General features: G+C 46.5%; 1 protein-coding gene across 2 annotated transcripts in view; it reads left to right on the forward strand.

Moving 5' to 3' along the window:
- Positions 1–11,650, forward strand: part of CLTC (clathrin heavy chain) — a 72,485-nt gene extending 60,835 nt beyond the window's left edge. Inside the window, exons 24-33 of one of the 2 annotated variants that reach the window (XM_082201651.1) lie at positions 379–486; positions 608–775; positions 2,037–2,186; positions 2,453–2,584; positions 2,785–2,895; positions 3,103–3,273; positions 4,234–4,455; positions 6,408–6,428; positions 9,926–10,001; positions 11,094–11,650. In XM_082201651.1, coding sequence (XP_082057777.1) covers positions 379–486; positions 608–775; positions 2,037–2,186; positions 2,453–2,584; positions 2,785–2,895; positions 3,103–3,273; positions 4,234–4,455; positions 6,408–6,428; positions 9,926–10,001; positions 11,094–11,218 — 1,284 coding nt within the window. In that variant the 3' untranslated portion in view covers positions 11,219–11,650. The remainder of the gene's footprint in view (positions 1–378; positions 487–607; positions 776–2,036; positions 2,187–2,452; positions 2,585–2,784; positions 2,896–3,102; positions 3,274–4,233; positions 4,456–6,407; positions 6,429–9,925; positions 10,002–11,093) is intronic. The other variant, XM_082201652.1, reaches the window with a different exon arrangement.
- Positions 11,651–14,371: the final 2,721 nt, after the last annotated feature.

The raw sequence follows: 14,371 nt of genomic DNA on the forward strand, positions 1-14,371 counted from the left end.
AGCCTTTGATTCAGAACCATGAGGACTGGAACCTTGCTTTGGTTTTAAAGGAAGAGCTGTAGCTCACTAGTAGAGCACCTGCTTTGCATACAGAAAGGTTCAAGTCTTGCTATCTCCAGGTAGGCCTGGGAAGGCCTGAAAAAGGCCTAGAGAGCTGCTGCCAGTCAGTACAGTCAATGCTGAGTTAGATGGGTCCATCATCCTTGGCCTCACCAGCCTGAGCTAATGGCAATTCGTGTCTAGCATCATCTAGAGAACGATGCTGGCTCAGTGCAACAGCGGAGAAAGGGGTTCCTAGAGGAGGACTTTCCTGCTCCCCCCAGTTCCTCTGAGAGAGAAAGTAACTGAAGCTCGGTCTTTGACGTTTCCCCCCTCCAGGTCTGCTTTGCGTGCGTGGATGGGAAAGAGTTCCGCCTGGCGCAGATGTGTGGCCTTCACATTGTTGTGCATGCGGATGAACTGGAGGAGCTCATCAACTATTACCAGGTAATGGGGAGGTGGGGAAGAAAAAGCAGTGCTGGTGGTGCTGCAGAGCTTTGCCTCCGTAAAGGGGTGCTCAAGGAGGCGGCCATTGCTGAGCATTAACTCGTTACTCTTTCACCCCCAGGACCGTGGCTACTTTGAGGAGCTGATCACCATGTTGGAATCGGCTCTGGGGCTGGAGCGGGCCCATATGGGAATGTTCACGGAGCTGGCCATCCTCTACTCCAAATTCAAGCCACAGAAAATGAGGGAACACCTGGAGCTCTTTTGGTCGCGAGTCAACATTCCTAAGGTAACTCCGTCCCCAAGATGGCAAATTATATGAGGAATAGAAAACAGGTGGGGGTGGCCGTGTAAGAGGTAGATCAGTGCAGTAATAAGAACACCAGTTAAAAAGCAAAAATTCAGAACCTTACCTTGCAGAGTGATTGCGGCTGAGCATTTTGGTGAGTTAATAATAATTTATTATTATTATTATTATTATTATTATTTATACCCCACCCTTCCTGGTTTAAAAACCAGGCTCAGGGCGGCTAACAGCAAATATAAAACATTGATTAAAATGCAACTTAAAAACAGCATAAAAGACAACACAAAATGCAGCATCAATATTAAAAAAAAAATCAAAAATTCAGGAGTCATTTTTTTTGGGGGGGGAACTATGCTAAACTAGGAACAGAGAGGCCCTGGCTCCAATTTGGGGAGGGACCCCTCCTTGCTTAGAGCCCATGGGGAGCGGCTACAACTTGAGCAAAAGATCTTGTCTGAACTGGTGGTAGTGCAGCTTCGTAATATGTCCCCATTCAGCCATAAGGGTGGCCTTGGGCCAGTTGCTGCTTGTTAGCCTAACCCACCTCACAGCGTCGTCAAGGTGGAGGAGAATTCGCTCATACACTCCCTCTTTCTCAAGGCAATTTGGGAGGCGCTGCAGCATGTGGTCAAGGAGCAAATGCTGCCACCGTTCTGGCTCAGACAATGAAGTTCAGTAGCACCAGAGGCAACAGTGGCTCCAACAGTGCACACTTGTGGCAGAACAGCGCTCTCCATGGGCCTGTCAGGCAAACTGAATGGGCGGTAGACCTGTTGATGGCTATTAGACAGGATAATGGCCAAGTAGCTCTGGGCACTGGGAGGCGGGGTTTGCTTCCCTGTGAATTCCAGTTGGTCAGGACCAACTGAGGAAGGCTGCCATCGGAGCTTCCCAGAGGCATCTGGTTGGTTATTGTTGAACACAGATGCTGTGCTAGTCTAAGCTAGGAAGTCTCTCAGCCTGTTCTAGACTGGTTGTAATACACTAAACCAGTGGTCCACCCTCCATGGATCACCTGAAAGTTGTTCAGGGTCCTGGTGGACCACTTAATGATTTTTCTGCCTTTTGTAGCAATTGTGATGCACTGCTCTAGATGCTGTGTGATTTCTATATTGTATTACAATTCGAATTCCATACAATTCAAGGCTCTAAGTGTTCTTCACAGATGCTGCGGTTGACCTGACAGACTCCTGCAGACCATAGTTTGTGAGCACCTATTCTAAACCATTTTCATTTCTTGAAGGTGTTGAGGGCAGCTGAACAAGCCCATCTTTGGGCCGAGTTAGTCTTCCTGTACGACAAATACGAAGAATACGATAACGCCATCATTACCATGATGAACCACCCGACAGATGCTTGGAAGGAAGGGCAGTTCAAAGACATCATCACTAAGGTACTGTCCTGTTTCTCAGTGAATTCCCCTTGGTAGGTTTTATATCTGTGTTGGTGTTCTGATTTGGCTGTTGGAACAGGAAGCACCTTCATGATCCTGCACCACTGATGCGGTGGATGAGCAAGTGGCTTTCTGTTGGGAACTGTGCCAGAACGAAGGAGGGGTTGTGCCGGGGATAGCCAGAATTGCGCCTTTGTGACCTTAAGCTTTCCCTGCCACCCTTGCAAATGTTTGGGAGCCAGTTAACCCGCCTTTGTTTCCCTCAGGTGGCCAACGTGGAGCTGTATTACAAAGCGATCCAGTTTTACTTGGAGTTCAAACCTCTGCTGCTCAATGACTTGCTGATGGTTCTGTCTCCCCGACTGGACCACACGCGTGCGGTCAACTTCTTCAGCAAGGTAGGGTCATCCCTCTCTGGAGGAAACTTCCATCTGCATCCCCTCCTTAATTTGGAAGTGGCCTTGCCACAGATCAGAGCACAGCCACTTGTGTATTGGCCAGGATCCCCCCCCCCAACTTTAAGGCAGTTAAAAAAATGATTAAATAGCCCCTGGCTGCTTGGTTGGGTCGTGCAGTAACCTCCTATCCCTGTTCACAGGTTAAACAGCTTCCACTGGTGAAGCCCTACTTGCGCTCCGTTCAGAACCACAATAACAAATCGGTGAACGAATCTCTGAACAACCTCTTCATTATAGAAGAAGACTATCAGGTAGGAACGGTTTCAGGGTGTCACATGTTCTCAGGATGCTAAAACTCCTCTTCAATTCTGTCTCTGTGCATCAGAAACTTCCATACCATCTTTGCTTGGAAACCACACCCTCTGTTTCTCTGAGATATTATTTTATTATATTTATACCTATACCCTGCCTTCATTGGCCCGAAAGCGCCATTTTAAAACCTTCTCCCTCCCGTCCAGGCTCTCAGGACCTCGATAGATGCCTATGACAACTTTGACAACATCTCCCTTGCTCAGCGCCTGGAGAAGCACGAGCTGATTGAGTTCAGGAGAATCGCTGCGTATCTCTTCAAAGGCAACAACCGCTGGAAGCAGAGTGTGGAGCTGTGCAAGAAAGACAGGCTATACAAGGTGACAGGGCTGGTGGGGTGAGCGCTGCCTGCCTGTATCGGGAGGGTGCCCAGCATGGTACCCAGGAGGCAGCGATGAGGGCAAAGCAGTTTTGCTTGCAGAAGAGTTTCCGAGGCCCTTCGATCTGTGCTTGCAACCCTCCATGACATGGAGTTTGTCCTCCTCTTCTTGCTTCTTGCCTTCGAGATTGTATGGATTATTCAGATTCACGTAACTGGATCTGCTCACCCAGCTGTTGGAAAACAAGTGTTCTTAAAGAAGCAGACGACACATCCATGTGAAATACATCTGTTCAAGCGCTTTGTACCCTACCCTTCACCAATAGGCTCCAGAGAAGCTTCACGTCACTAAACATCTAAATCAGACACAATAGAATAAAGATATGATAGATTCCACAACTGCAATACACGAAGAAAGGGGGCATCATCAAACAGCTCATCAGTCGCATATTCATGTAAAAGTAGCTCAAGTTTGGAATACATAAAGCTGATAGCCGTCTAAAACTGCATGTGACATGAAACAAACTTAGGCTGCTGAACCTCTCTGGGAAATCATAGCATTCTACTTTGGGGGAGGAAAAAAAAGTCGCTTCCTGTCCTAACATTTAAAAAGGCGTTTTTCATAAACGTGTGAAGAACATTCTGAAGATCCCTAGTAACATAATTCCTTTTGAAAACGTTGCCCTAGTAGCAGCTACTGCAGATGGAAAACACACAGTGGAGAGGGCAGCCTTCCCCCCACTCTGATATTTTGGATTATAGCTCCCAACACAGCTGTTGGGATTTGTAGTCCCAAACATTGCTGGGGCTGATGGGATTTGTAGCCCCAAACATGTAGGTGGGCACCGGCTAGGCCGCTCTTGAGCAGTAGGGCAGTTACAAATCATTGCTTGACACATTCTTCTCTTTTCCTCTTTTTTGGCACATTTTCTGATTTTTTTTCGCCTGCTTCCCCTCCCAGGACGCCATGCAGTACGCTTCGGAGTCCAAAGACACTGAGCTGGCGGAAGAGTTGTTGCAGTGGTTCCTGCAGGAGGGCAAGAGGGAGTGTTTCGGGGCCTGCCTCTTCACCTGCTATGACCTCCTTCGGCCAGATGTTGTCCTGGAGACGGCCTGGAGGCACAATATCATGGATTTTGCCATGCCTTACTTCATCCAGGTCATGAAGGAGTATTTGAGCAAGGTAAGGAGGGCCTCGGAGCCCACCCACCCCAATAAATCAGAGGCCTCCCTGCTGGTTGCTTGCCGTGCTGTTTCCCCATGAACACAATCAGTTGTGTGTTATGTGTGCGACTAACCCCTGCGTTGTGCTTCTTGGAGCGTCAGTCTCTGTCCTCGTTGGCACTTGTTCTTCTTGAGACTTTTCCCCCTGATCAGTAAGACATGGCACAAGAGGAAAAGGGAATGGGAGGGAAGAGGGGAAAGCAAGCTTGAGCACAAGTTTTTCAAGTCACCGTTTTTATAACATAGTTAAATAGGTTCTGGCTGTCTTGATAAAGAGCAGTTCCTCCCAGGAAGCAGCCCCAGATCAGGTCCATGACCAGAGCAGGTGATACTGTGTAATCAGCCACAACTTCTACCATTGCTGAGCTTGGAGGATGGGCCTGGAATTGGAGCCCCCTGATCAATCTAGCAATCTAGCAAGACCAATTCCTGCAGGTTGGAAGCCACTTTTGGGGGTAATGAAGAGTGGTTCATCCGTAAGACTTAAATCCACGAAGGATTGAACGTCGTGTTTCCCGCATATGCTGGCATTTGCAATTACTGTGATGCAACCAGATCTTTGCAATTCCTCCTTACGTGAGCTGACATCCCGGTGCAGAAGTATGTACCAAGCCAGAAAGGGTCTGTTTCTATCATCCACTGTGGATCTTCTTCAGGGGTGGTCGGAAACTTTGCCCACTCAGGAACAATCTGTCCAGCAACGAGTGCTGCAGTCCCCGCTAGGTGATTTGCTCTTTGCCATATTGACCACCTCCCTTGTTGGTCAAGCTATGAAAATGGGTTTCTGGTCTTCTTGACTGAGCCCAAGTGATGCTTTCAAAGAGTTATCGCTTGAGAGGCTGGCTTTCCACTTGCTTGTTGCAGCACCAGCTTAAAATTTGAGTGTTTCAAGAGTTCCAAAATGTTTTGGGTGATCTCAGCAACGCTCAGCAATCCTTTCGCTGAAAGAATGGTGCCTCAATGACCCCAGCAGTTGCCCTTCCTAGTTCTAGGCAGTCTGAATTCTCTCTCCATCCCCCAACTCACAAGCAGCACTCCTGTGTTTATGGAAAGGTGCATATAGAATCATAGAATCGGAATAGACCACAAGGGCCATCGAGTCCAACCCCCTTGTGGTCTATTCCAACTCTATGATTCTATGATTCATGAGTTGATCGCTCTGTACAAAAGATTTATCCAGAAGCTTGTGGTGCTCACCGCAAATAGCTCTCGATTAAAAACAATGAAAGTTGCTCAGTAGCCGTATAATCGTTTAAATGGGAGTATTTTATTTTAGTTATTGAATTTATATCCCACACTTTCCTCCAAAGGAGTCCAGGGCGGCAAATGTATCAATGCTAAAACAATAAACCTTTTTAAAAACGGTTTAGAATAACCTTCCGAAAACAGTTAAAACTCCTAGAAGCGTACTCCTGCTGCTCCTGAAAGTGTGAGAAAACTGGGTGACCAAGGCTGAGCTTAGGTGGTTCTGTGTATGCTAGGATGTGAACTATTTAGACTGGATCCCAGCCCTAGCCCACAAGGCTCTGTTCCTTTCAGAAACACAGGGTCACAGGTCAAAAAAAGGACTTGAACCCAGCATGCAGGAGTTAAGGAAGAAATAATTTCGGTGGCGGCAGCAGTAACCTTGTTCCTTTAACCTGGGGGCAGTGATCTTAGCATAGCAACATCCTGCACTCATTTGCACTCTGTACATTGTGTATAATTCCTGGCCTGGCCTTGGAATCGGAAGCCCAACTTGGCTTTCAGCAGCAGATAACTTCCAATATGTTTTTGGGTTTTTTAAGGTTTTAACTCCCCCACCCCACCCTTCTTTGCTCTTTGCTTAATCTACCTTTAAAAGAAAAAGAAATGCTCTATTATGGAGTGAGTTTTTTTCCTCTAAGCTGCACCTTCTGAATTCCTTTGCAGGTTGATACAATAAAGGAAAAGGTGAAAGTTGATTCTTTTCCATCTTTAAGTCTGGAGGCCTAAGTCTAAGGATATATATCTGCATGAGTTTTCCCCCCTCTTCCCCCCCTTCCTACCTTTACTACACTGCTGCTACTGCTTTCTGCCCGCCAGCCCCTTGAACAGAAATCTCACTAAAGCCTCTGCAAATTAAAACCATAGTCATTAGCTGTAGGACCAACCAGTAGACACTAATTGGCTAATAGACTCCCCCAGGAAGGTTGGATGCAATCAGTTGGATCACAGTTTGAAGAGAGACCACGAGGCCCTGGGAACCTGCTCCCCAAGAAACATTTCAAAATAAATTGCCCTGCAGGTGGCTGCAAATCATTTTAGTGGCGCCACCCTCTCCCCCCACCCCCAGAGAGTATCAGGCTGGCAATCTGGGTTCCTCTCCCTCATTTAATGCAATATCTTTTTTGCCTCCTTGGAAAGGACTGTGATCCAACATCTGATCCTCGAGTCTTACTAATGTGTCTCGCTGAAAGTAGGCAAAACCAAAGAATGCTCCAGCTAGCTGCTTAAAGACTGGTGTGTTTTTTTCTCACCTCCAACTCAGCGTCCAGTTTTCCCACTTCCAGCCGACTCTTCTTCCAGCCCAAAGCTCGTTCCCTGAGCCAAAGCCCTCTTGGTTTTAAACCCTTCTCACCTTTACAAAAAAAAACCCTCCCAGACGTTCTCAGCATTTCCTTTAAACCTGAATTGATGCTCAAAGAACTTCCTTTCCCATAAGTTAAACCCCTTTCCGTTTGGCTGGTGGGTTCTAGAGGATGCTAAAAAGCCATCTTCCAAAAAGTCTGCGAATCAGACGTTGATTTAAAGCTGCCTCTTCTTCCTTTTTTGAGCACCCCCCTGCGGCAGCTTCTGGAACCTGTTTCAGATCTGTGTCTTAAAACGCTATCCCTAAAAGTCCTTCAGCAGCTAGCAAGTCGAGTCGGTTGGAAAAAAAAACCCAAAAGAAAAGTGTGGTGTGAAAAAAGGTTAATGAACTGCAGTGTTTTGCTTTCTTGAACTGAGCATGTTCAACAGTCATTGTGATGTTACATCTCACTTTCCCCTGAAGCTGCAAAGCGCATTGCTGTGGGTGATGGGGAGGGGCGGGGGCGGGGTGCTGCGTGCCGTGAACTTTTTTGGGGAGGTGGGGGTGGGAAAGGGAGCCTTGTCTGGCCGCCATCTTTCCAACCTCACTCCCCTGCTTCAGTTCTTTTGCCTTTTTTCCATGATCACACACATGGCACCAAAAATATATAGATAAATATATATATATAAAACATTGACCGCATGTGATTTCTTTTTTTCTTTTTTACTCTTTCTCCCCCCTCTGCAGCTTTATCGCAGTCTCCGTGGAAAAGCCTTTCTTTTAAAAAAAATGCAGTTCTGTGCACTTAACGAAATCTATCAGCAGGGAGTGTCCAGTAGTTTGGTTTTCATGTAAAGAGCAGCTTCTCTCCCCTTCCCTCTTTTTTTTTTTTTAACAAGCTTGCAGAGTATATTCTAAACCCTTGTGTTTAGTAAGAGCCACCTGAGTAGAGTTTAAAGTTTATTTTTAATGGACAGGGTTTTTTTTGGTGTGTGTTTTTTTTAACGGTCTGGTCCGGAAACTGACCTGGGCCTTGCGGAGACTCTGCCTCTTCTGCTTAGCTTGCATTTCTCTGTCTGGATCTTTGCTTCGGTAACCTCACACAAGCCCAAGCTTATTCTGGTTCTTCCTCATCGCCGCAGGCTTCCCAGCAGGAGCAGTGTTGTCTTTTGTAGGGGTAACACGATCCGCCCAGAGAGCAGGCTATGAAGCTTGAGAAAGGTTGACTGGATGCTCTCGTTTGCCTCTCTCCCCCCCCCTCCACATTTGTTCCCCCCGCCCCCTTGTGTGTTCTCCTAATCTCCCTTGTGTTTCGTCGGGAAGCCAACCAGGGGGTGTGGGGGAAACTGCATACCTGGCCCTATTACTCTAGAGATGGATTCCAGCCTAGTGATAGGGGCTCTGCTCTGCCTCCACGGCTGTAGGTAGCCACACTTCTGAATATCACTTGCTGGGAACCGCAGGATGGTAGAGGGCTCTCTTGCTTGAATCCTGCTTGCGGCTTTCCCACTGGCATCTGGTCGGCCGCAGTGAGAACAAGATTCTGGACTAGGTGGGCCATTAACTTGACCCAGTAGGGCCTAAGTTCTTAGCAGTCTTACTAAACAGTAAGGAGAGGGCTGCAGCTCAGTAGCAAATCACTTGCTTGGCATGTAGAACCTGTTCCCAGCATTCCCCGTTAAAAAGGGGAAACCAGAAAGGATCAGGTAGTGACAGGTGAGGATAAGATCTCTCCGGCTAAGGCCTTCGAAAGCATCTGCCAGTCAGAGGAGGCAATGTGTGCTCAGATGGACATTCAGTTTGACCTGATGGAAGGCATCTTCCTCAGGTCCAAGAGTAACTTCCAGATCATAGAAGGTAGTCTTGTAATTTGTGGCACTGGAGTTAGGACTCACCCGTTATCATGCTTCTGCGATCCACCTATAACACACCGATTAGTGGGAGGTTCTGCTGTGATCCTTTGGATGCTGAACAAAAAATGTCTCCATCCTGGGCACCTCATTCAGGTTGGGGTGAGGTGGGAGGGCGCTGAACCTTCCTCCAACCTGGCACAGTTCCAGTGCTCTGCTGTGTCTCCTGCCCCACTTCTGAAGAGTGTAAAGGTTGTTTTCTCCTGTATATGATCAGCCTCTGCCAACCTGAGTGCGCACCAGGTGTTTTGAACTCCCAACTCGCATCCTGCCGGCCGGGGCTGGTAGGAGTTGTAGTCCCTTAGAACCCAAGGAGCACCAGGTTGTCAAAGGCAGCCATATGCTATGGAGAAGCAAGAAGCTTGGATGGCAGACAGACGTCCTCCAGTCTTGCTTTTTAACAAATGGCTGCAACCCTGTTGTTTTTAAAGAGATGCGCCTGTGCTTCTCATGTCACCCAAACCTGTGCCACAGTAGTAAGAGTCCAGGTGGGGCCTGTAGAGGCTCAATAGACAGGTATTGCAGGTCACGTTGCAAGCTGGGGATGTGGCAAATCGGTTGGATGGCAGTGTGACAAATTGCCTAGAAACCTATTGCTGGATGTGGTCATTTGATCCCCCAAGTGCAGCCTCTAGAGACAATGAGCCTGACAGGTCCAGGCTAGGCTTGGGGAATGAATAACTGGGAAAACCACTTGGCGGTAGGTGTCAGGCTTTCCCCTCCGTTCTGAAGGTTTATCGGCAGAACCTCCTTGACGTCTTTTCTCCAAACGGCTGTCCAATGTAGTTGAGGCGGTCTTTGTAAGAGTCCCAGCGTTAACTCCACGCCCACCAGCCCCCGAAACCTCATTTTGGGAGCGACCTCGTTCCTCTGACTGCGTTCCACGCCCCTTGAAGGCTTTTCCACTTCTCTGCCAGAAAACAAAACGGGAGTTGAGGTTCTGCAGCGCAGCCTTGCCTGATTTCTTTGGGGTTCTTCTGTCTTCCTAGGTGGACAAGCTGGACGCCTCAGAGTCTCTGAGGAAAGAGGAAGAGCAGGCAACGGAAACACAGCCCATTGTTTATGGTAACGACCTGCGGCTTAATGTGCAGTTGGGTGGAGGAAATGGGCACACTTTGTAGCAGCTAGTTCTAAAACGGGACTTAAGGAAGTTCGGCAGCTGGCAGCCAGAGACCATATTCTTTTGGCCCCTGAGGTTCCCTGCCCTGGTACATTGCGCTTCTGGAAGATACCTAGAGCTGCCATGTTGAGTTTATTCTAATCAAATAAACTTATTTGTAGGGTACTGAGCAGATTTAAATTTAAAACTTTGCTATTAATGAAGCAGTCTTACAAGCTTGCAGGAAAGAGGGGCAATTTTCAGGAGACGCATCCCCTCTCTGAAGGTGCTAGGGCTGGGCGATAGTTGGTTTTCAACATTGTGATACATCAGCAGCTAAATACTGGTACAGTGGTACCTCGGTTTTTGAATGCAATCCATTCCAGAAGATGGTTCGACTTCCAAAACATTCAAAAACCGAGGCGCAAAGGGTGGTCTGCCAATTCATTAGAGAAAATTGTGAAAAACAACAGATACAAACAGCGGAAGCCGTTCCAACTTCCGAGGTGTGTTTGAAAATGGAAGCACTTATTCCTGGGTTTCCGCCGTTCGAAAACCGAAGCGTTTAGCAACGGAGACGTCCGAAAGCCAAGGTTTCACTGTATATGCTGATAATTCACGATGGCTGGAATTGATGGCAGTTTCCTTGAAGGGCTGCCTTGCCCCAAATGTGCCCACTCAGCCCTTTCGCAAGCGCCACTTTGAGCACTTTCCACACTTGTGAGAGAAAAACCCCCTTTCAGTCTGGCAGCATCTATATTGTGGAACTCCTTGCCTGTCTACATTAGGCAAGACGCCCTCACTAGGCATAATACACAATACTGTATATAAAGCCTTCTATTTCAGCAAGTCTGCACAGACATATAATTTAGAAGCCAGGAATGCTGCTGCTTCAGAACAGTGCTTGCTTGCTTGCTTTTTGTAAACTGTTTTGAGTTGGTAGTTCTCATTAAACAAATGAAATAAAAAATAATTGTAGGGGTTCTCAACATGGGTTGAATGGAGCGCTGACTCTTTCACTAACTGTTCTTCCTCTTCCCGCTTCCTTTCCCCCCTAGGCCAGCCCCAGCTGATGTTGACGGCTGGGCCCAGCGTCGCAGTCCCCCCACAAGCACCTTTTGGCTACGGCTACACTGCCCCTCCCTATGGGCAGCCTCAGCCCGGTTTCGGATACACCATGTAAGAAAAGCAAGTCTGTTTGGAGCTAGCATCGATTTGCTGTTGAAACTCCACCGTCCCACTTCAGCTCGACAGGGAAAAAGCTTTGTGCCCCTTATAACCTTTACTTTATGAAGGACTGTATTTTTGTTTCTCTCCCCGTCCCCAGCGCAAACCTTTTCAGTCCCATTTAAGCATAATCCTTCTTTTTTCCACATTCCATGTCACTTAGAAAGGACTTTTTTTTTCTTTCCAAATGGGAATATTTGAGTGGACTCCCCCCCCCTTTTTGGTTTCTTTCTTTCTTTTTTTTTTGCAAGACTTGCTTCTTGACATTAAACCCCGGTCTCTTTGTGACTCTTCCAATTTGCACTCTGTAAACGTTTAAACTCTACTATCGAATCTAAAGTTCAGTGTATGTGAGCAGCTTTACAAATATGTACCGTCTTATCTAAGGGGGGGAAAATGCATTTAAAAGTCTCGTCGTATATTCTGAAGAGGGGGGGGGGTGGCGGCAGAAAAAGCTTAAACCAAGAGAAGGATTTGTATTTGGGAGTTGGAACACTAAACCAACATCTCCTAGCCCGCTTGGATTGCTTAGCTCTTTAAAAATAAAAGACATGAGTACAGACAACCTTTCCTGAATTTAAAAAACAACAGCGGCAAACCTAGTAGAGTTCCCCCCTTTTTAACCTATGCAGGTTTCCAGTTTAGTCTTAGAGAAAATGCTATTGTGTGTTCACTCCATACGTAAACGGATGATGACCCTTCTGTCGTGCTACTGTATACCCTGTGCTTTTCTTGTGGGGACCATTTTTTTATTATTTTCCATTGAGGAACAAGGAGGGAGCACCATGAATCCAAGTGTGCGTGTACTTGACCTAACCCTGCCCTGCGGTTCGTGTATGTTGGATATTGTGGTGTTGAAGATCAATATTTTTTTCCTGAGTGTACAGAAGAGAGAAGGGGGGAAAAGAGAGAGAGAATTCAAACAGAAGAGCAGGAGGGGGGAAAAGAAAACCAATTGCTGTTCAATTTTTTTGTTTGTGCAATTTAAAAATGACTCAAATTGGAAAAATAATAATAAATTACTGGACTGTGGACATGCTCTATGGTAGTTTTTCAGTATGCATCTCTCTTCAAGCTTCTTTTTACGATGTATGTGCTCGGTTGAAAAGCAAAACACGGAAAGGTTAGTGCTTTTCACGGTCAAACGGGAGAGGGGACCAGCAACTTAGCAAAAATACCAAATTGTTACTATGGAGACCAGACTATATTGGCAGGTGACTTTGCACTGAAGAGATTATGTGTGAGAGAGAGACAGAGATGTGTGTGAGGCAGATGTTTGGGGACTATATACTGGAATAAGGGGAGAGATGATAGCACTTTTCAACAGGTGGCTGCAGCTGGGCCAGCGACAGCGTCTTTTAACCAGGTGATGAAAACCTCTTTAGGGTTGTAGTTTTTGAGTGTTTCCAGTTAAATCTGACAAAAAATAAAAAAAAATAAAAAGATCATGTTATAGGTATGTTAAGTTGCCTTAATATATTTAGCTTCAAAATAAAATTGACTTCAATGTTCAAACACTCTTCGAATTACTGTCATGTTTGCATGTACAAAATGATGATCCCAGCCGCTGGAGGAAGACCAGACTTGCTTGGCAAGGCTGGCTGGCTTGGAAGAGTCCAGTTTCTGCCTGCACATGGTGGGGTGGTGCATGTGACCAAACCACCTAGCAACTCGCTGGGCTGTCCTGGATTGGGTCTTCTCTAGGTCCTGGAGCAGATATTTAGGAGGAGTGGGTGCTGACAAGAATCAAAGCAACACCTGTCTGGTTTACTGCAATATAGGTAACAATCTGACTTTTGCCATTTTAAAAGCGACAAGAGTAAATAAAGCCTGATACAGTGGTGCCCCGCAAGACGAATGCCTCGCAAGACGAAAAACTCGCTAGATGAAAGGGTTTTGCGGTTTTTGAGCTGCTTCGCAAGACGAATTTCCCTATGGGCTTGCTTCGCAAGTCAAAAACGTCTTGCAAGTTTGTTTCCTTTTTCTTAACACCGTTAATACAGTTGCGACTTGACTTCGAGGAGCAACTCATAGAACGCGGTGTGGTAGCCTTTTTTGAGGTTTTTGGTGATTTTTGAAGCTGTTCCAAAACTTTTCCGACACCGTGCTTCACAAGATGAAAAATTCGCTAGACGAAAAAACTCGCGGAACGAATTACTTTCGTCTTGCAAGGCACCACTGTATAGCCACTTACAAAACGCCTACAGGGTTCTCAGTGCAGCGGCTACGAGAACAAACTACGAAAAATAAGCTGCCTGTATTACATATTTTCCCTGCAACAAATCCATTTTGGTGATCTTAACCAGTATTGGTCCACCCAAACTCCTCCTGTCTGTACCAGAGCTTGCAAGCCTGCCTTTTTGTTGTAAAGGTCACTTGAGTGTGCCTTGATTACTCTTAAAAAACAACACCTTGCCATAGGTATGTTTTCAAATAAGTTCTCAGACCCATTAAAGTTAACAGGCATGGTTAACTTCCCTCCATCACTTTCTATGGCTCTACTCAGCAGAACTTAAGGCAGATGCAACTGGCCATATCCAGTTCCTCACCCTGCTCTACTCAAAAGTAGACATATCTTAAGATTATTTGCTGGTTGGCAACTGTGCTACACAACAACCATGTTGATGTTGTCATGTTAATACAGCTTCCCTCCAAGAAGTGGCTGAAGTAGACAATCCTTTGCGCGCACGCACACACACACACACACACACTGCAATTCTCAGGTTCTCCAGCAAGCAAAGATTAAGTCAGTCTCTGTTCTGTATGAATAGAACCACACATAATTTTTGGAAGCATGTTTTGCTGAGCGTCTCCTATATTAAAATGTACAAAGCAGCAATGTCCCTCCTCAAAAGAACAATTGCCCACCACCTTGAACTCCACCATAAACAATACAAATCCATCATATCCTTAATAGATTTTATGCTTAAAATAAGACACTTCTTCCATACTGTGCCATAAGAGTGGTGTCTGAGCTCCCCCCAGAGCCTCATCTGAAGCTTAGAGTGTGCCTTGGCTGGTTTAAGTATTAAGACTAGCAGTTTTTGGACTCTAGGTCCCATTAGCCCGAATTAGAGTGACCAATGGTTAGAAAAAGTGGGAGTTGAGA

The sequence above is a fragment of the Podarcis vaucheri genome (assembly GCF_965113315.1).
Source record: "Podarcis vaucheri genome assembly, chromosome: 15".
Taxonomy (NCBI): Eukaryota; Metazoa; Chordata; class Lepidosauria; order Squamata; family Lacertidae; genus Podarcis; species Podarcis vaucheri.